This window comes from Oncorhynchus clarkii, chromosome 2 (assembly GCF_045791955.1).
Source record: "Oncorhynchus clarkii lewisi isolate Uvic-CL-2024 chromosome 2, UVic_Ocla_1.0, whole genome shotgun sequence".
Taxonomy (NCBI): domain Eukaryota; kingdom Metazoa; phylum Chordata; class Actinopteri; order Salmoniformes; family Salmonidae; genus Oncorhynchus; species Oncorhynchus clarkii.
Genome location: NC_092148.1, coordinates 39,153,488 through 39,176,481, shown reverse-complemented (window position 1 = coordinate 39,176,481; position 22,994 = coordinate 39,153,488). Strand labels below are relative to the sequence as shown.

Genomic DNA, 22,994 nt, shown 5'->3' with positions numbered 1-22,994 from the left:
AGCTAACTCAGCCTGCACTCTTTCCAAAGTTTTATCTTAGAATGAGCCACAACCATCAAACTGTAAGTTTCTGCTCTTGTTAGCTGATCTCCAGTAGTTGGGCTCTAGCTTGTCAACCATAACCGTAGTGGTTGGCTAGGCTTACTAGGCTAATAGCTAGTTTTGCTAAATAGCTAACGTTAGCTGGCTGGCCAGCTTGTTGGTTTAGATAACTGCACATAGCTAACGTTCTTTGATAACTGGCTAGATGGCATTATGTTTTTCCAAAACTTTACTTGTTGATAGCTACTGGCTGACTCATTCAGTGCTGGCCTAACATTAGCAGGCTAGTAGGTCTATTATTAGCAGTCTAGTTGACTAGCAACCTTGTAAGTTTATTTGTAACAATATTCAAAACGTATTTTCTTGTAAGTCGGCTGAAAATGAAATTGAAACCACTAATCATGAGTGCATAATTTTGATATTTTTATAACAACCTGTTTTTGCTTTGTCATTATGGTGATTTGTGTGTAGATTGATGAGGCTGTAACGTAACAAAATGTGGAAAAAGTCAAGAGGTCTGAATACTTTCCAAATGCACTGTATATACAAAAATTTGCCAGTGCTCGGCCCTTCTGGTAGTCAGAGACTCCCAGCCAACAGCACTTTACAAAATGCAGTGATGTGTACAAAAATTGTCACAAGTGATAAAACTCAGTGCTGAATGATAGACTGAACCTAAAGGTTTTAAAGCAGAGGCTGCCGCATGCAAGTACTGTAGATTATATCACCATAATCAAGTACTGGGAGAAGAGTTGTTTGAACAAACGTCCTTCTACTTCCAAAGAGAGGCATGATTTATTTCTATAAAATAAACCAACCTTAACTCTCAACATTTTTGTCAGTTTTTCAATGTGAGTTTTAAAAGAGAGCTTATTGTCAATCCAAATACCCAAGTACTTATAATGGGAAAGTTGCTCAATTTGGGCTCCCTTCAATGTTCAAATATGCAGGTCCTCAGGGTCAATATTACGAGACCTAGAGGACAACATAAACATGGTTTTAGTATCATTTAACACTAGTTTAAGATCAGTAAGTGATTTTTGAGTCAATTGATATCACGCCCTGACCTTAGTTATCTTTGTTTTCTTTATTATTTTGGTTAGGTCAGGGTGTGACGAGGGTGGTTTGTTTAGTTTTTGTATTGTTTAGGGTTTTTTGTATGTCTAGCGGGTTTTGTAAGTCTAGGTGTTTATATATCTATGGTTGCCTAGATTGGTTCTCAATCAGAGGCAGCTGTTTATCGTTGTCTCTGATTGGGGACCATATTTAGGTAGCTATATTCCTGGGGTATTTTGTGGGTTCTTATTCTATGTTTAGTTGCCTGTCTGCACTTCTCATATTTGTGTTACGGTTCGTTTTGTTTTTTTGTTCATTTTGTTCAGTGTTCTTTCTTTAATAAAATAATTATGTACACCCACCACGCTGAGCCTTGGTCTCCTCCATACAACGACCATGACAATTTAGTCAAAACCATGCTGAAGATCATGAATAGCTTGCTGTACTGAGGGGGCAAAGGAGAAATGTATGATAAAATGATTGTGGGGGCTGTCTTGTGTGCAGCTTTTGACATTATTGATCATAGTCTACTGCTGGAAAAAGGTATGCGTTATGGCTTTACACCCCCTGCTATAATGTGGATAAACAGTTACTTTTCTAACAGAAAAGCCTAACGGAAGCCTATCAAATATAATCGAGATAGAATCAGGAATTCCCTGGGGTAGCTGTTTAGGCCCCTTGCTTTTAATTTTTTTTTACTAATGACATGCCACTGACTTTGAGTAAAGCCAGAGTTTTTATGTATGCGGATGACTCAACACTATACACGTCAGCTACTACAGCGGCTGAAATGACTGCAACACTCAACAAAGAGTTAGTTTCAGAGTGAGTAGTAAGGAATAAGTTAGCCCTAAATATTTCTAAAACTAAAAGCATTGTATTTGGAACAAAACACTCAACTAAATATTGTAATAAATAGTGTGGAAATTGAGCAAGTTGAGATGACTAAACCACTTGGAGTAACACTAGATTGTGTTACTGTCATATGTTTTGACCATGACCAAACTGTCATGGTCAAAACATATTGATTTAGTAGTAGCTAAGAGGGAGAGAAGTCGGTCTACAATAAAAGAGATGCTCTGCCTTCTTAACCTCTTTGATCTCTAGGGGCGCTATTTCATTTTTGGATAAAAAACGTTCCCGTTTTAAGCGCGATATTTTGTCACGAAAAGATGCTAGACTATGCATATTCTTGACAGTTTTTGAAAGGAAACACTCTGAAGTTTCAGAATCTGCAAAGATATTGTCTGTAAGTGCCCCAGAACTCATTCTACAGGCGAAACCAAGATGATGCGTCAACCAGGAAATGAGCAGAATTTCTGAAGCTCTGTTTTCCATTGTCTCCTTATATGGCTGTGATTGCGCAAGGAATGAGTCTACACTTTCTGTCGTTCCCCCAAGGCGTTAGCAGCATTGTGACGTATTTATAGGCATATCATTGGAAGATTGACCATAAGAGACTACATTTTCCAAGTGTCCGCCTGGTGTCCCTGCGTCGAAATTGGAGCGTAAAGCCAGGTGCAATTATTTTTCCATTTGAGAGCAAGGAGAAACCAGGCTTCCACGAAGGATATATCATTGAAGAGATATGTGGAAAAACACCTTGAGGATTGATTCTAAACCACGTTTGCCATGTTTCAGTCGATATTATGGAGTTAATTTGGAAAAAAGTTCGCGTTTTGAGGGCTGAATTTTCGTTTTTTTTTTTTTTTTTTTTTTTTTTTTGGTAGCCAAATGTGATGTACAAAACGGAGCTATTTCTAATACACAAAGAATCTTTTTGGAAAAACTGAGCATCTGCTATCTAACTGAGAGTCTCCTCATTGAAAACATCAGAAGTTCTTCAAAGGTAAGTTATTTTATTTGAAGGCTTTACTTGTTTTTGTGATAGTTGCCTGCTAAATGCTAACGCTAATGCTAACGCTAAATGCTACGCTAGCTAGCTACTGTTACACAAATGATTGTTTTCCTATGGTTGAAAAGCATATTTTGAAAATCTGAGATGACAGTGTTGTTAACAAAAGGCTAAGCTTGAGAGATAGCATATTTATTTCATTTCATTTGCGATTTTCATGAATAGTTAACGTTGCGTTATGGTAATGAGCTTAGGTCTATAAATAGAATCCCGGATCCGGGTTTGGTCGTCGCAACAGGTTAACAACAAGGCAGGTCCTACAGGTCTTAGTTTTGTTGCACCTTGACTACTGTTCAGTCGTGTGGTCAGGTGCCACAAAAAAGGACTTTGGAAAATTGCAATTGGCTAAGAACAGGAAAGCACGGCTGGGCCTTGGATGTACACAGAGAGCTAATATTAATAATATGCATGTCAATCTCTCCTGGCTGAAAGTGGAGGAGAGATTGACTTCATCACTACTTTTATTTATGATAGGTATTGACATGTTGAATGCACCAAGCTGTCTAAACTACTGGCACCACAGCTCGGACACCCATGCATACCCCACAAGACATGCCACAAGAGGTCTCTTCACAGTCCACAAGTCCAGATCAGACTATGGGAGGCACACAGTACTACATTGAGCCATGACTAAATGGAACTCTGTTCCACATCAAGTAAAATTAGATTAAAAAAAAACTGAAAAAAAAAACACCTTATGGAACAGTGGGGACTGTGAAGCAACACAAACATTGGCCCAGACACAGGCATACACACACACACGCACACACGCACGATAACATATGCACTATACATACACATGGATTTAGTAATGTAGATTTGTGGTAGTGGTGGAGTAGGGGCCTGAGGGCACACAGTGTGTTGTGAAATATGTGACTGTATTGCAATGTTTTAAAATTGTATAAACTGCCTTAATTTTGCTGAACCCCCTGCTTTGGCAGCAGCTAATGGGGATCCATAATAAATATACGTAAATACAAATAACTGTATAATCTGCGTAGAGATGAATGTTACAGGTTTTAACAGATATACCAATATAATTTATATAAAGTGAAGAGAACATGGCCTAAAATCACCCTCTGCGGCATACCTTAGTAATTTTAAGGAAACTAGATTTGATACCGTCAGTATGCACACATTGTGTCCTGTCCGTTAGATAGTTCTTGAACCAATTGCAAGATGCCTGATCACGGTCTATTTCAGAGAAACTTTGAACAAGTAAAACATGGTCAATCATATCAAATGTTTTCGACAGGTCAAAAAATAAGGCAGCACAATTATTTTTATGGTCAAAACAATATAGCGCTATGTCCAGGTCGAAAACCAGATGGGTGCTCATTAAGAATAGAATGTGAAGTAAAACAAGTTATACGTTAGGAGTTAACCAGGATAGCTTGGACGGTGATATCCAAGTCAGAAGGATCTCCGCCTTTGTGTAGGGGGGGAGGACTTGTGTCTTTTTCCAGATCTTATGGATAACCCCAGAAACAATTGTCAAGTAAAAAATATAGGTTTATGATTCTGCAATAAGCGGGGCAGAAAGCTGCGGCAAAAAGGGATCAAGTGAATTTCTTTACATCGGGACTTTTAATGCATATACTAATGCATATCCATATTTTACATGTTAGGTTTATGCTACCTACCCTTTAAATGTTTTGTGAACATTTCTCAATTAGATCATATGGAAACAGCACAAATGAAACGTTTAGGGAGGGTAAAAAAGCGAAGTGAAAATATAATACGGAAACCAAAAAGTACCTTTGAAGAAATCCAATGCAATAGATGGAGTGCAATGAATTATCAGACAGAGAGACAAATCCAGAGAAGAGGGAAAGTGATAGAGAGAGAACAGGAGAAAGGGGGAAAAAAAGAGAGAAAAGAGGAGAAAGACAAAGTGAAGCAGGTAGGGAGGGGAGAGAAAGAAGAACGGAGGAGAGAGAAAAGGAAGGAAACGGAAAGACAAAAAAGAGGAGAAAAAGAAAGACAGAGAGGGACAGGAAGGTAACGTGTGGAGTAAAATAAACTCAGAGAGCGAGAGAGGACGGGAGACAGAGGGAGAGAGCTATGTTCTCTGTCAGGATCAAACTGTGTCCTAAGCCCTGGCTTCTTTTCTGAGCTCCGTACAAAGCTCCATGGATCAACGCTCAGACTGGAAACATATGAGACCCATTTATATCACTGTGTGTCTCACACTCCCACACACACACACACACACACACACACACACACATAAGGATTAACAGACTCACACACACACACAGTTGCAGACATATAATCACACACACACACACGCACATGTGCAGATACACACACACACACACACACACACACACACACACACACACACACACACCTGGCCCTCTTTTGTATCCCCCTTCCCCAGTGATGGCGGGAGAGAATGGCCAATCTATAATATTTAGGAGAAGAGGAAGGGAGGGATGGAGAAGAGGAAAGATGTTGGTCTGTCATTGTGTGGTCTGGAAAACTAGATTACCCCTCAGTGATTCATCTAAAGCCATGGCATTGTGCTCTCTCTCCCCCACAATACAATGTCTATTTTCTCTGCTTTTATATTCAAGCTTTGCAATGCATCCTTCACTTTTTACTATCTGATTTTTCTGTCTTATATATCTCTCTCTCATTCTCTCGAACACACACACACACACACACACACACACACACACACACACACACACACACACACACACACACACACACACACACACACATACATACAGATATCTGCACCATCTCCACACATCATCTGTAACACATACTGTACCACTTTCAAGGTGCCAAACATACACACACAATTCCAGGTGTAGATACAAGCACATCCACCCCTCATAACTTAATTATCTTCAGTACCCACATGCTCATATGTGTGTAAGCGGGTACACACTGGCATGTGTCTGTGGGTGCATGTGCACTTGTGTGTTATGGTGTATGAGGGTATGCTTCATGTTCCAATCTCGCATGTGGAGCTCTTCAGCTCCTTCAATTATTTGCTTCAGGGGGCAATTATATCAGTCTCTGCAGATTGCCTCTCTCACTCTCTCTCTTTCTGTCTTTCCGTCTCTTTACCGCTCTCTCTCTCTCTCTGTCTCTTTACTCTCTCTACCTCCTGTTCTGTCTCTCTCTCCACTCCATCTCTCCCTTTCACTCTCTGCCTATTTTCATTCTTTCTCCTCTCCCTTTCTCATTCTGCAATAATATGACTGACATTACTAATCACCCATTCAAATTTCCTGCTCCACAAAAACAAACAGACCAAAAGACTCAACACAATAGACAGTGAGAGAGAGAGACAGTAAGACATTGGGGGAGGGGGGGGGGGGGGATTGTTATTTGGAATTGTTTCAAGATAGTCATACTATGGATCATAAGAAAAAAGATGTTGAAGTGTCTGTCGTATGTCTAGGAGATATAGAAAACTGAAAATATATACACTACCGGTCAAAGGTTTTAGAACACCTACTCATTCAAGTTTTTTTGTTTTGTTTTACTGTTTTTTAAATTGTATAATAATAGTGAAGATATCAAAACTATGAAATAACACAATCATGTAGTAACCAAAAATGAGTTAAACAATTCAAAATATATTTCATATTTGAGATTCTTCAAATAGTCACCCTTTGCCTTGATGACAGCTTTGCATACTCTTGGCATCCTCTCAACCAGCTCCATGAGGTAGTCACCTGGAATGCATTTCAATTAGCAGGTGTGCCTTCTTACAGAAGACTTGGTAAAAGACCAAGTCCATATTATGGCAAGAACAGCTCAAAAAAGAAAAGAGAAACGACAGTCCATCAATACTTTAGGACACGAAGGTCAGTCAATACGGAAAACTTCAAGAACTTTGAAGGTTTCTTCAAGTGCAGTCGCACAAACCATCCAAGCGCTATGATGAAACTGGTTCTCATGAGGACCGCCACAGGAATGGAAGACCCAGAGTTAGTTCTGCAGCAGAGGATAAGTTCAGCCCCAGAAATTGCAGCCCAAATAAATGCTTCGTAGGGTTCAAGTAACAGACACATCTCAACATCAACTGTTCAGAGGAGACTGATGGACATTAGACCAGCGGAAATTTGTCTTTGGTCTGGAGTCCAAATTGGAGATTTTTGGTTCCAACTGCCGTGTCTTTGTGAGACGCGGTGTGGGTGAACGGATGATCTCCGCATGTGTATTTCCCACCTTGAACCATGGAGGAGGAGGTGTGATGGTGTGGGGGTGCTTTGCTGGTGACACTGTCTGTGATTTATTTAGAAATCAAGGCACACTTAATTAACCAGCATGGCTACCACAGCATTCTGCAGTGATACGCCATCCCATCTGGTTTGGGCTTAGTGTAACTATCATTTGTTTTTCAACAGGACAATGACCCAAAACAGCTCCAGACTGTGCAGGGGCTATTTTAACAAGAAGGAGAGTGATGGAGTGCTGCATCAGATCACCTGGCCTCCGACAGTCCCCCGACCTCAACCCAATTGAGATGGTTTGGGATGAATTGGACTGCAGAGTGAAGGAAAAGCAGCCAACAAGTGCTCAGCATATGTGGGAACTCCTTGAAGACGGTTGGAAAAGCATTCTAGGTGAAGCTGGTTGAGAGAATGCCAAAAGTCTGCAAAGCTGCCATAAAGGAAAAGGGTGGCTATTTGAAGAATCTCAAAAATAACATATATTTTGACTTGTTTAACACTTTTTTGGTTACCCCAAAAAAGTTCATACTTCCATTCATTTTTTTCAACCAGTATCGGTTAAATTTAGACAAGTTCCGTGACACTTGTGGGGGATGTATAGCTAAATGGACCATCGTGTTCGTGAGAATCTCCCCTTTCCATAGCGGGGTCCCATTCGTTTGTAGCCCAAGCGGTTAAAACACTTCCAAACAGAAGTTGGCACATCGCAGGTACCGACGTCTCCCTTTCCATAGAGTGGTCATAAAAGTTTGTAGGTCAAAACGTTCGGACGCTACAGACGTTTACGTAAGTAGACAGATTTTCGGGAAGTCTCATGGTCTGACAAACATCGCTCTAGCTTCTGCCACCTTTCACCACAGATGTGGAAGTGCAACACTGGTGGATGCGGTGGATTGAGATAAATCCAATGCAAAAACCCAGATATCTCTATCTTAAATTGACAGATTATGATGGGGATTATTTTTCTTCATGTTAATTAGATTGACACACTGGTGTGCCTATCGACTCTAGGGGATTAAAGCCAAATGACATTTACTCCTGAGGCTCTGACCTGTTGCACCCTCTATAACCACTGTGATTAATATGTAACCCTGCTATGAAACTTGAAGAACAATCTAGCCTTAATGGCTAAGTAATGTCATTCCCATGCTTGACCCCACACCAACGATAGAACAGTAGAGTCTGTTGGGGAGATACACTGCAAAACATATAATCATCTAAGTCACTAAATTAATTGACTAGTATTAACAATTGGAATCATTTTTTTTACTTGATTGTTTTAATTTGATTGCAGTATTTAGCTAGTCAATTACTAGTGCATGTCTTTACAACTTCAATATTGTAATTAGTCAGAACAGATGACATACGTATCTACCATAAAGGGTAGACAAGTGATCGGAGTCCAAACTCAGAGGGAGATCACTGGAGATCGAGCCTTCTCACTCTCACAATAAAGGCCTGGTGTTCAAACACATACCCATACCCACGACATAGTTCATATCTCATAGGTCATGAGAAGCCGAAGAGCAAAGGGACATGGGGGGAAAGAGAGAGAGATAGGAACAACCTTTCTTTTCCCATCAGAGGACTTGAGAGAGAGAGAGAGAGAGAGAGAGAGAGAGAGAGAGAGAGAGAGAGAGAGAGAGAGAGAGAGAGATTGTTTTCAATGTACTGGTTCAGAGCAAAAGATCTGTCTCTGTTCAATGTTTAAAACTCTTCTCTACACACGCACACACAGATATGGTGTCACTACCAAAGTGTCTGTGTAATCTATTTTCAGCAGGATACTCCCTGCAACCATCCCCTTTCCTTCTTCACCCCCCTGGCCTCTCAGCTCAGCATCGGAGACAGAGAGAGGCTGGACGAGTTTCACAAATGTTAACTGCCGTCCCTGGACAAAAGAAAGCGAGCACACACTTGGACGTAAGTATGCTCATTCCTGGTTCGCTTCCTGGTCTAGGTTGACAATTTCTCATCTGCCTTTCTTCCCTCATCTGTCTCTCCTTTATATCCTGTCTGAATAACCAAAAAATACTTTAAAAAAATATTACATTCAAAAAAGGGAAACACGAATTAAACTATCCATGGGGTAAAACAGTGACTGTCATTTTAGTTTCAGCAATGCACTCTTTCCACAGAAAGGTATTGTTGTGATGTGTCGTGAATACCCTACAGAAATGGTTCCCCGTGTAAGGAGAATCCTTTACTGCACTTACAGTGAAATGTCCATCTTTTCAATAATTTACAGCCTTGACAGTGAAATGTCTTCCTTACTTCCCCTTTGTCCTTCATTTTCCCCTTAAGTCTTAATTTCCTTATGTCAGCAAAACCTCCAGACCCCTAAGACCAATCATAGTCGTATGAAATCATAGGAATGACCCTGGGGATGGGTGGAAGGTGTGTGACTGGGGCTAGAGGAGCTGGAGGTTGTAACACACACCTGGTCAGGAGTGTCACATTCTGTTCTAATCGCACCGCAGGGACAGGAGTACATTAGAATATTAAAAGGTGACATTTGGAGCTGGCGAGAGGGACTGGCAGACTCAAAGTTCAGTAGGAGCTGATGTGACAGAGACAGAGAGAGAGAGAGAGACAGAGAGAGAGAGAGAGAGCACACCCTACCCTGCACACCCTCATTGACAAATAAACGTAGCAAAACAAAGACAATGTCTTCTCATGCTTTTGACACAAATTTCACAAAAAGACACACATTTCTTTCCACAGGGTCTTGGTGTGAGACAGGGATGCAGCTTGAGCCCCACCCTTTTCAACATATATATATATATATATATATATATATATATATATATATATATATATATATATATATCAACAAATTGGCGAGGGCACTAGAACAGTATGCAACACCTGGCCTCACCCTACTAGAATCTGAAGTCAAAATGTCTACTGTTTGCTGATGATCTGGTGCTTCTGTCCCCAACCAAGGAGGGCCTATAGCAGCACCTATATCTTCTGCACAGATTCTCCCAGACCTGAGTCCTGACATTAAATCTCAGTAAGACAAAAATAAGGGTGTTCCTAAAAAGGTCCAGTTGCTAGGACCACAAATAAAAATTTAATCTAGACACCATTGCCCTAGAGCACTCAAAAAAACTATACCTACCTCGGCCTAATCATCAGCACCACAGTTAACTCCCACAAAGCTGTGAACGATCTGAGACAAGGCAAGAAGGGCCTCCTTCTACACCATCAAAAGAAACATAACATTTGACATCTCAATTAGGATCTGGCAAAAAATGCTTGACTCAGTTATAGAACCCATTGCCCTTTAAGGTTGTGAGGTCTGTGGTCTGCTCACCAACCAATAATTCACAAAATGGGACAAACACCAAATTGAGACTGCATGCAGAATTCTGCAAAAGCATCCTCAGTGTACAACATAAAACACCAAATAATACATGAAGAGCAGAATTAGTCTGTTACCCAATAATTATCATAATCCAGAAAAGAGCTTTTAAATTCTACAACCACTTCAAAGGAAGCAATTCCCAAACATTTCATAACAAAGCCATTCACCTACAGAGAGATTAACCTAGAGAAGAGTCCCCTAAGCAAACTGGTCATGGGGCTCTGTTCACAAACACAAACAGACCCCACAGAGCCCCAGGACAGCAACAGCAACACAATTAGACTCAACCAAATCATGAGTAAACAAAAAGATAGATACTTGACATATTGGAAAGAGTTTACCAAAAAACAGAGCAAACTGGAATGCTATTTAGCCCTTGACAGAGAGTACACAGTGGCAGAACACCTTACCACTGTGAGTGACCCAAAATTAAGGAAAGCTTTGACTATGTACAGACTCAATGAGCATGGCCTTGCTATTGAGAGAGGCCACTGTAGGCAGACCTGGCTCTCGAGAGAAAACAGGCTATGTTGCACACTGCCCACAAAATGAGGTGGAAACTGAGCTGCGTATCCTAACTTCCTGCCAAATGTATGACCATATTAGAAACACATACAGTATTTCTCTCATATTACACAGACCCACAAAGAATTCCAAAACAAATTCAGTTTTGATAAACTCCCATATCTATTGGGTGAAATATCACAGTGTGCCATTACAGCAGCAAGATTTGTTACCTGTTGCCACAAGAGAAGGGCAACCAGTGAAGAACAATCACTATTGTAAATACAACCCATATTAATGTGTATTTATTTTCCCTTTTGTACTTTAACTATTTGCACATCATTATAACACTGTACATAGCCATAATATGAAATATCACATGTGTCTATTGCATTGAAACTTCTGAGAATAATGTTAACTGTTAATTTTGTATTGTTTAATTCACTTTTGTTTATTATCTATTTCACTTGCTTTGACAATGTAAACATATGTTTGTCATGCCAATAAAGCCCCTGGAATTGAATTGAGAAGACAAAGAGTATGTGTTTGTGTGTGTGTTTGAGAGAGAGAGAGAGAGGAGAGAGAGAGAGAGAGAGAGAGAGAGAGAGAGAGAGAGAGAGAGAGAGACTGTATGTGAGTGTACAGATGTGTGTGTGCATGCGCGTGCGTGTGCGTGTGTGTGTTGTCTGCTTGACCATGACCATATTATGTCAGCCATGTCTACTCCACTGTTATATAGACAATGTCATTGTGACCAGCCATGGTAGTTGCTTCAGGGGCCTTTATATCTTCCCTAGAAAACAACATATAAGGGAAACGCTTGAAAGAGAGAGAGAGATGGAGAAATATTAAACAGAAAAATCAAAGATTCTGGTTTCTATCTCTCTGGTTTTCTAATACAACAGTTTCAAATGGAGGCATTTCCATTTGCAAATCGACTGGATTAAATTTGCAAATCAAACCCTCACGTGCCCCTCTCAAACCAAATTTCTAAAGAATTACAGCCATTCCTCTCTCTCTATGTGTCCCAGGAAAGACAATTATAGTTTATCAGGTCAGGTCATGACCCTCTCCATTCCGCCTCTCCCTGCCCTTTCCATCCCCCTCTTCCTGAAACCAGCAGAGGGGCCAATTATAGGGAAAGCCTCCAGAAAGAGTCTAATTGTGAGCAGGTAGTAAGTAATCTTATTTTTCCAATGACTATTTGATATGCTCCATACCTGTGTACAGGCTATAGAGGAAGCTAGGAAACCTGAAAGATATTGGGGGACATTAAGAGATGTCCAAACAGAATGATAGGGCAAGACTCGGGTTGGAGAATTCCAGATTTCCTGCTTATTCCATTCTCATTCCGGGCAGACTCCAACCGGGATTTCGGAAAAAACAGGGCATTTATTGGAAGTTCCCATAATTTTGCAACCCTAGTAAAGAGAGAGAAACCAATTGGGACCAAATACTGTATAGGCCTGAGTGCAAGAGTACCAACACGCAGATATGTAGATTTGGATCGTGTTCATTTGGGCACACCGCATCAAAGCCTTTTGCAGAAGAAAATGAAAACAATAATTTCTTATTGGACAAGTTCAGATAGTACCTCCCCAAATCCCTACATGTTGTGCCTACTGAACGGAGAAGGTTATATTTAGGGCTGTAGTCTTACCTTCATTAGTACCGACTCGCTGAGTTTCTCTCGGTTGACAATCTTAATTGCAACTTTCTGGCATGTGACACAGTGGATCCCCAGCTTGACCAGGCCTGGAAAAGAAAGACACAGGTTATAGGAGACACACACATTCAGCACTCTGTACAGGCTTCTGTGTGCGTGTGTGCATGCGTGTGAGCGAGAGAGAGAGACTGACATCCTGCCATGTTAATAAAGGAAGAAAATACCCCTTTCAGATTCATTACTATTCTATTCTATAATATTACTCTTCTCTAAACAGCAAACAAAAAAATAATGTACAGAAATAACACTGTGTTGTTTCATTTACAGCAATGGAGAAAAACTACAAAAAGGTAATTGTCCTCAATAGAAAACGCTGTGCTAACTTCATCTGTCCAAAAGTATCTGTCATTGTAGTCACTTAACAAAGTTTATATCTACGTTAGTAAGCTTGACTATGTCAGATAACAATACTGTTCTTCCTGAAGCAAGCACACAAACTATGGCTACTTTGTCAAGTACCTAGAGGCACTCAAGCGTTAAACAACAGCTATTCTGGCAAGGCAACAGGGACTTCTTCACAAAGACAACATCATATTCCATTCGAGATACGCATCAGCGTTAGAAAAGATAACTTTTCATTTTAAATTCCCTTGCTCACCACCAGACACAGAGACATTTCCCCTGGTAGAATACAAGCAGAGAATACAGCATCTTAAATCAAATGTCATCAGGTAAATAAGCAAACACACACGACACACATACACACACTAGATAAGATAAGACAGACAACACAATACATTTAAGAATTGCTGAATGAGTTTACAGTTTACTAACCAAAAACTGTGAACTACACTGAGAAGGAAATCCTTGTTCTATCACATACACAGCAGAACACACACACACAGAGAAAAACACTCACACACAAGCAGATACACACACACACTCAAGCAGATACACACATAATCATCATTAATGTCGGAAATACACAAAGAGGGGAATGTGTGTTCTGTCTGTGGATAGCATGCTGGCTGAGCCAATCCATTTCCCACTGTTCACTAGAGTCTCAGACTCAGAGCAGAACACATGTTTACGACTCAAACAGATACAGATAGATGGCACACACATGCACACTGCATAGGTGGCAAACACATGCACACACGACTGCACCCAGGCACACACACACACACACGTATATAACACATATCACCTTTCCACTGTTGATTTCCCTTGGTTTTACCCAAGATAACTTTGGGCAGTGGATAGTTGCCTCTTTGGGGCTCTGATGATAGTCATTGACAATAATTTCCCGTCCCAGAATGTCCACCATACCACAATAATGACAACATTTCAGCAAACTTGAAAGTGTGAAATCTCAAGGTGCTTGAGACATACTATATTGCATCTTTTGTTTTCAAAATCCAAGGTAAAATGGAATAACCTCATATTGGGAGCAATTACATTTTCATGTATCTCCATAGTTACATTTTTGGTAACACTTTGATAGTCCAAATAAAGTGTGACTCCAATTTCTCACTATGAGACATGGGCAATTCCACCATAAAAAAATTACGCTGAGACTTTGATTTTACTTTAATAGTATACCAAACCAAAACCATTGATTGCAAAGTTAAACACACCATACAACTCTATGCACAATGATTACCTTTAAAAGGGGCAGTGCAGTCAAAATGTGATTATCCTGTTTTTTTTATTTATTATATTTCCATACTATGATGTTGAAATGACTCTCGGACATTGTGAAAATTATGATAATGCCCTTTTCGTTTGAGCTTTTGGAGAGAAAAAAATGCCTGGAATTTCAGCCTGTTCAGGTGGGATGAAGTTTTTAGCACACATCATGACATCACAATCTGATCTCATTATTCTGACCAGTAATCTTTTATTTGCATATGTATCCTCCTATTTTGAAAGGTTAAGCGAGGTAGGCTCTAAAGTCTAGATGATCCTATTCACCAATCAGGGCTGTGTATGTAAATTATAAAAAAAATTGTATCAACATGCCCACATGATCAGACTGAGCATTTCAATGGCAAAAGGAGGTTCAGGGAAATAAATAATAAAACATATATTTATTTTATGAAATAAACACACACAGTGATTTACTAGACATACAGTGCCTTGCGAAAGTATTCGGCCCCCTTGAACTTTGCGACCTTTTGCCACATTTCAGGCTTCAAAAATAAAGATATAAAACTGTATTTTTTTGTGAAGAATCAACAACAAGTGAGACACAATCATGGAACAACATTTATTGGATATTTCAACAAATCAAAAACTGAAAAATTGGGCGTGCAAAATTATTCAGCCCCTTTACTTTCAGTGCAGCAAACTCTCTCCAGATGTTCAGTGAGGATCTCTGAATGATCCAATGTTGACCTAAATGACTAATGATGATAAATACAATCCACCTGTGTGTAATCAAGTCTCCGTATAAATGCACCTGCACTGTGATAGTCTCAGAGGTCCGTTAAAAGCGCAGAGAGCATCATGAAGAACAAGGAACACACCAGGCAGGTCCGAGATACTGTTGTGAAGAAGTTTAAAGCCGGATTTGGATACAAAAAGATTTCCCAAGCTTTAAACATCTCAAGGAGCACTGTGCAAGCGATAATATTGAAATGGAAGGAGTATCAGACCACTGCAAATCTACCAAGACCTGGCCGTCCCTCTAAACTTTCAGTTCATACAAGGAGAAGACTGATCAGAGATGCAGCCAAGAGGCCCATGATCACTCTGGATGAAATGCAGAGATCTACAGCTGAGGTGGGAGACTCTGTCAATAGGACAACAATCAGTCGTATATTGCACAAATCTGGCCTTTATGGAAGAGTGGCAAGAAGAAAGCCATTTCTTAAAGATATCCATAAAAAGTGTCGTTTAAAGTTTGCCACAAGACACCTGGGAGAGACACCAAACATGTGGAAGAAGGTACTCTGGTCAGATGAAACCAAAATGGAACTTTTTGGCAACAATGCAAAACGTTATGTTTGGCGTAAAAGCAACACAGCTGAACACACCATCCCCACTGTCAAACATGGTGGGTGGTGGCAGCATCATGGTTTGGGCCTGCTTTTCTTCAGCAGGGACAGGGAAGATGGTTAAAATTGATGGGAAGATGGATGGAGCCAAATGCAGGACCATTCTGGAAGAAAACCTGATGGAGTCTGCAAAAGACCTGAGACTGGGACGGAGATTTGTCTTCCAACAAGACAATGATCCAAAACATAAAATAAAATCTACAATGGAATGGTTCAAAAATAAACATATCCAGGTGTTAGAATGGCCAAGTCAAAGTCCAGACCTGAATCCAATCGAGAATCTGTGGAAAGAACTGAAAACTGCTGTTCACAAATGCTCTCCATCCAACCTCACTGAGCTCGAGCTGTTTTGCAAGGAGGAATGGGAAAAATGTCAGTCTCTCGATGTGCAAAACTGATAGAGACATACCCCAAGTGACTTACAGCTGTAATCGCAGCAAAAGGTGGCGCTACAAAGTATTAACTTAAGGGGGCTGAATAATTTTGCACGCCCAATTTTTCAGTTTTTGATTTGTTAAAAAAGTTTGAAATATCCAATAAATGTCGTTCCACTTCATGATTGTGTCCCACTTGTTGTTGATTCTTCACAAAAAAATACAGTTTTATATCTTTATGTTTGAAGCCTGAAATGTGGCAAAAGGTCGCAAAGTTCAAGGGGGTCGAATACTTTCGCAAGGCACTGTACAGTATTGTTATTTTTTTTACAAAAAATACTGCATGGGGACTTCAACAATTTCCGCTGAAAACTTTACAAAAACACACTTATTCGAAGAATGGTGCAGATGTAACGTTCGGTAACAGAATGACAGTAAAATCTCCCTCAGTTTTTAATGTGGCCACATTTTTCAAACAACTCGGCTAAATATGTACTCTGAATTAAAATTATAAGATGTCTACAGAAACAATAGATTTTGTTATTGAACTACAGTAAGTGAAGTGGATTAACACCCGGTAACACAATGGTTTGAAAAGAATGTCGTCATGGTCTCTGATCTGTACTATGCAGAAATTACATTATCTTCAAGGTGATACAGTATATCCTAAATAGGTATACAAAGATAGAAACATTTAATATCCTCCTTTGCATGTTTCAGTATTAATCTACACACTGGCTATTATTCGAATGTGCTCTGCCCCAAACAAGACCAAATGTGGCTGGTCTGGGCTGGACCAAATCTGTAGCAACCATAGATGTCTGAGTTCGGACATCAAAGTATTTTTTCTTTGTTATTGTTATTCACTATCTATGTAACGGCTGTCTGTGGTGGAAGAATGTGAGGACCAATGCGCAGCGTGGTAAGTGTTGATATTCTTTAATAGAACTCAGAACACTAAAATACAAAACCAACAAGAGAACGAAATGAAACCGAAACAGTTCTGTCTGGTACAGACACGAAACAGAAAATAATCACCCACAACTCAAGGGTGAAAACAGGCTGTCTAAGTATGGTTCTCAATCAGGGACAACGATTGACAGCTGCCTCTGATTGAGAACCATACCAGGCCAAACACAGAAATACCAAATCATAGAAAAAAGAAAATAGACTGCCCACCCAACTCACGCTCTGACCATACTAAAACAAAGACATCACAAAGGAACTAAGGTCAGAACGTGACAATCTATTTAAAATATTTATTTATCTGTAACTCTGCAATGGAAAAGTACAAATTTCACTGTTAGTCTACACCTGTTGTTTACAAAGCAATGGACAAATAAAATTAGATTTGAATACAGCACAGTAGAGTACAGCACACTAGAGTAGAGTAGAGTACACTTCAGTACAGCACAGTATAGTTCAGTAGAGTAGAATAGAGTTTAGTAAAGTACAATACATTAAATTATACTTTACTCTACTCTAGTGTAGTGTAGTCTAATGTACTGTACTGTTCTGTATTAAACTCTACTTTACTGTACAGTACTGTATTATACTGACCTATAATATATTTTCCTTTACCGTACTGTACTTTCATGTGCTCTACTGCACTGTACTGTGCTGTACAAACTTGTGAAACAGATTGGTTCAGATTTCAACTGACCAAAGTTCAACTACTTTTCAAGGTCCATGGATGTCCAATGTCGGTCAGTGCTCAGTGGGTGAGTGGGCTGATTACAGTAAATGAAAACAGAGGGGGCTCATGGGTAGATGGTTGAGCCAGAGGTTGTCACTATAAGTCACAAGCAAGTATCAAGTCGAGTCACAATGGGTTAAGTCTCGAGTCAAGTCCAAGTCATGCATTCTAAGAGCAAGTCAAGTCGAGAGGAGTTTTTTCAAGTAAGGTAAAAAAAAAATGTAATGACTTGTTCATCTACAAATCTTTGTCTGTTTATTGAAGCTACTAGACAGTCCTTTTTATTATTTTGCCTACAACACATTTTGATTACGTAATAATACATTTTACCAACAAATTCCAAATCCAAACTAAATAAATAAACTAAGTAAATTATCAATTTCAAGAAATGTTGACTTACCAAAGGTACATTGCAATTGAATTTATTTTTTGTAATCCTCATTTTTTAAGTGGTAAAAATGGCAAGAACTGACTGGTTTTTCCCTTTTTGGACTTGTAGATTGAATGATTTTTCTCAGTTTGAAACCCCCTGTTCATCATAAGATCTATGAACCTTGCCATTTTCTTATTTCAGCACAGACGGGCTGGACAGGTCAACGTGCCAAGGAAACACTCACAGCCAAGTAAATGCTAGTAATTGTTGCTTGCCACATTATTGGTGAGCTTGCAAAGTGAACAGCTGGTATTCCTGATCACCCAACGTTTTTGGAGCTGCATATTTATTTATGGCAATCCTCTCTTCCTACATTTTGCATTTGCACTCCAGTTGCCTAGTGGTTAGAGCACTGGGCCAAAAGGTTGCTGGATCTGACAAGGTACAAACCTGCCATTCTGCCCCTGAGCAAGGCAGTTAACCCAGTGTTACCTGGGCCCCGTGGATGTGGATGTCAATTAAGGCAGCCCTCCGCACCTCTCTGATTCAGAGGGGTTGGGTTAAATGTTGAAGGCATTCAGTTGTACAACTGAACCGATTTCCCAAAATTTGCTATTGATTTCTTAGCTCAGTGGTTCTCAAATTTTTGACCGGCAAACACCAAAAAGGAGTGGTTCAAAGCTTGAGACCCCAGTGCATGCACATGCACACACGCACAGGGCGAACACGTGCACAAATGCTGCGCAGATGTAGCCTGTGATTACAGCCATAAACGGTGATGCCGTTTTTGAACGCAAGATACAAAAATAAACTACATTTTACACCTGCATTTTGATCTGAAAGTCATTCATGTTAGCAGTCAATATCGACTAGGAATATAATGTCACATTGTAATTGCTCTGGAGTCCTGAGCAAGCAGGATCATAAAGCCTACCTGTATGCAACGGGGGTTGCAGGATCAGATGGAAAGCATAATCTATCTGTAGCCTTTTACTTCCTCGCAAATATCAGAATTCATTTGTCAGAATATGTTACGTCTTGATCTTCATCACAAAAATATTGAATGTATGCGATGTTACAGCTCTCTTTAGACATACAGTGTAGCCAGCACCACCATTGAGGTACATCATTAAAACCCACCCGAATAAGACCTATCCGAAATATGAAAATGATCAATGAAATCGCTTGTTGTTCTGGTAAAGATGCATTCGTAGCAGATTGCTAAACTGTATTTTATAGGAGTTTTACAGGAGCCAAGAGTGTGCAAAGCTGTCATCAAGGCAAAGAGTGGCAACTTTGAAGAATCTCAAATATAAAATATCTTTGGATTTGTTGAACACTTTTTTGCTTACTACATGATTCCACCTGTGTCATTTCATATTTTTTTTAGTCTTCGCTATTGGAATGAGTAGGTGGGTCCAAACTTTTGACTGGTACTGTATATATGCATTAACTTTTAAAAAATGTAGACTCTTAGCTTAAATTTTTAGACCAAATTTAGACATGCTTCTATGAACTTCAGATGTTAGTGCTTATGAAGCTTTTCACATGGAAATGCCCATATATCATCAGCATCCTGCGGGTGTGCTTGCAGTTATGTGTCCGTGCAGTTATGTGTGTGTGTGCATAGATAATGAATACTTTATCTCTACATAATTGCCAGAGAGAGACACATGTATGGTGGAATGACAGCGAATGATGAGCAGAAAGAAACACAGAAACCCAACGCTAAAATTATGAAGGGATGTGATAAAAAGGCTTGTGGATTGTCGATAATGGCACCCTATTCCCTATATAGTGCACGACTTTTGACAAGATCCCTATGGGCCATTGTCAAAAGTAGTGTACTAAATAGAGAAAAGGGTGCCATTTTGGATGTACCCATATTAAAGCGTGGGGAGCTTCCTCTCTTCTGTTCCTAGTTAGTGTGATTTATTTTATGAAGCAACGGAAAAAGACAGTCATTGGGCTTTGAGGAGGTGGTGAGATAGGGGAGAGAGAGAGACGGCTAATTGTTTGTTCTAATTGGAGGGAGCGAGGGGGAGAGGGGAAGAATGAGAGAAAGAGAGGGAGGAGGTTGTGAGATACGGGAGATACGGGAGAAAGATTGCTAAGTGTTTTGTTGTTCTGTTCTGACTCCCTGGCAGTGACAAGGAAAAGTAGGTGGACAGTAAGAGAGAGAGAAAAAGGGATCAAGAAAGTAAGGAAAGAGAGTAAGGGAGAGAGAGAGAGAGAGAGAGAGAGAGAGAGAGAGAGAGAGAGAGAGAGAGAGAGAAAACCCACTAATTATCAAAATCCAGAAAAGAGCTGTTCAATTCTACAACCACCTAAAAAGAAAAGATTCCCAAACCTTCCATAACAAAGCCATCACCTACAGAGAGATGAACCTGGAGAAGAGTCCCCTAAGCAAGCTGGTCCTGGGGCTCTGTTCACAAACACAAACACACCCCACAGAGCCCCAGGACAGCAGCACAATTAGACCCAACCGAATCATGAGAAAACAAAAAGATAATTACTTGACACATTGGAAAGAATTAACAAAAAAACAGAGCAAACTAGAATGCTATTTGGCCCTAAACAGAGAGTACACAGTGGCAGAATACCTGTCCACTGTGACTGCCTTGCTATTGAGAAAGGCCGCCGTAGACAGACCTGGTTCTCAAGAGAAGACAGGCTATGTGCACACTGCCCAAAAAATGAGGTGGAAACTGAGCTGCACTTCCTAACCTCCTGTCCAACGTATATTAGAGATACATATTTCCCTCAGACTACACAGATCAACAAAGAATTCGAAAACGTAGAGAGAGAGAGAGAGAGAGAGAGAGAGATAGAGAGAGAGAGAGAGAGAGAGAGAGAGAGAAAGAAAGAAGGATCAAGAAAGGAAGGAAAGAGAGTAAGGGATAGAGAGAGAGAGAGAGAAAGAGAGGGAAATAGAGAGAGAGATGGAAGAAAGGGAAAGAGCGATAGAAGAGATAAGGAGATGGAAACAAGATAAATGGCCGGGCCATAGAAAATTAAGCAATAATGAAGAGCAGAGTGTGGGAGTTAGGATGACTCCAGGGCCTGTGGATCGCAGGGGCTCAGAGTAGAAACACATGGAAGAGATGAGGCAGAGAGAGAGAGAGAGAGAGAGAGAAAGGGAGAGAGGGGTAAAGGAAGAGAGAACTACAACACAAGAGGCCCATTAGGCCAGAGATGGTAATCACAAGTTAATGGGTGACAGGGAGACAGGCATAATAATGATTAATACATTAACTAGAGTCGACATCCAAGGCCCCCCGGATATCTAATTATCTTTTTTTTAAAGCTAAAGATATCTGTTTAAGTTAAAGATATGTTTTTTTTGCATGGTCTGCATCTCAATCCACAACATCCACCGTTGTCGCCCTTTGTCCCCTGCGGTGGAAGGTGGCAGAGCAAAAGCGATGTTTGTCAAAAGGGGAGACATGCTGAAAATCTGTATTTTCACAAAAATGTCTGTAGCGTCCGAAATGTCGGATGTTTTGCTCTAGGACGCCTACAAGCCTCGTCTGAAGGTAGCCCGGTACCAGTTTAGAAAATGATTTTAGGGCCTCCCGGGTGGCGCAGTGGTTAAGGCTGTGCCATCAGAGTCCCTGGGTTCGCGCCCAGGCTCTGTCGTAACCGGCCACGACCTGTGGGGTGACGCACAATTGGCCTAGCGTCGTCCGGGTTAGGGAGGGCTTGGTCGGTAGGGATGTCCTTGTCTCATCGCGCACCAGCGACCCCTGTGGCGGGCCGGGCGCAGTGCGCACTAACCAAGGTTGCCAGGTGCACGGTGTAGCCTCCGACACATTGGTGCGGCTGGCTTCTGGGTTGGATGCGCGCTGTGTTAAGAAGCAGTGCGGCTGGTTGGGTTGTGTATTGGAGGACGCATGACTTCCAACCTTCGTCTCTCCCGAGCCCGTACTGGAGTTGTAGCGATGAGACAAGATAGTAGCTACTACAACAATTGGATACCACGAAATTGGGAAGAAAAAGGGGTAAAAGAAAAAAAGAAAAAAAATGAGTTTAAGCATATATGAAAATCCTTTAGTGCCCCTAAAAACAAGGCTGGCAGGTAGCCTAGCGGTTAAGAGTGTTGGGCCAGTAACCTAAGGTTGCTGGTTCGAAATCCCGGGCCTATCAGGTGAAAAATCTGTTGATGTGCGAGGCACTTAATCCTAATTGCTCCCGTAAATGGCTTGGGATAAGAGTGTCTGCTAAATAACTAAAATATAACAGTGGTAATGAATCAAAGTTGATAATGTAGAGGTAACTGCCAAAATAAGGGAAACACTTGAGTAAATTAGGGCTATGGTGTGGGGTGGATTTTTCTGCCAAGGTTTAGGTCCACTCAACCCCTTAGAGGGCAAGATAAATGCCAATAAATACACAGCCATTCTGAGTGATCACCTTGAACCTATGGTGAATCATTTTTATCCTGATGAGAGTGGATGACAATTGTTGCCCAGCAACAGCCCCAAAATATCACTGCTCTAGAGGAGATCTGCATGGAGGAATGGGCCAAGATACCAGCAACAGTGTGTGAAAACCTTGTGAAGACTTACAGAAAACGTTTGACCTCTGTCATTGCCAACAAAGGGTATATAACAAAGTATTGAGATAAACTTTTGATATTGACCAAATACTTATTTTCCACCATAATTTGCAAATAAATTCATAAAAAATCCTACAATGTGATTTTCTGGATTTTTTTCCTAATTTTGTCTGTCCTAGTTG

The 22,994-nt window shown here is 40.5% G+C and overlaps 1 protein-coding gene across 1 annotated transcript in view; it reads right to left on the bottom strand.

Moving 5' to 3' along the window:
* The window catches only part of LOC139367884 (BR serine/threonine kinase 2a), a 497,374-nt gene that overhangs the window by 217,335 nt on the left and 257,045 nt on the right, over positions 1-22,994 (bottom strand). The window contains exon 2 of the mRNA XM_071106247.1: positions 12,747-12,841. Within this exon, the coding sequence (XP_070962348.1) occupies positions 12,747-12,841 (95 nt within the window). The remainder of the gene's footprint in view (positions 1-12,746; positions 12,842-22,994) is intronic.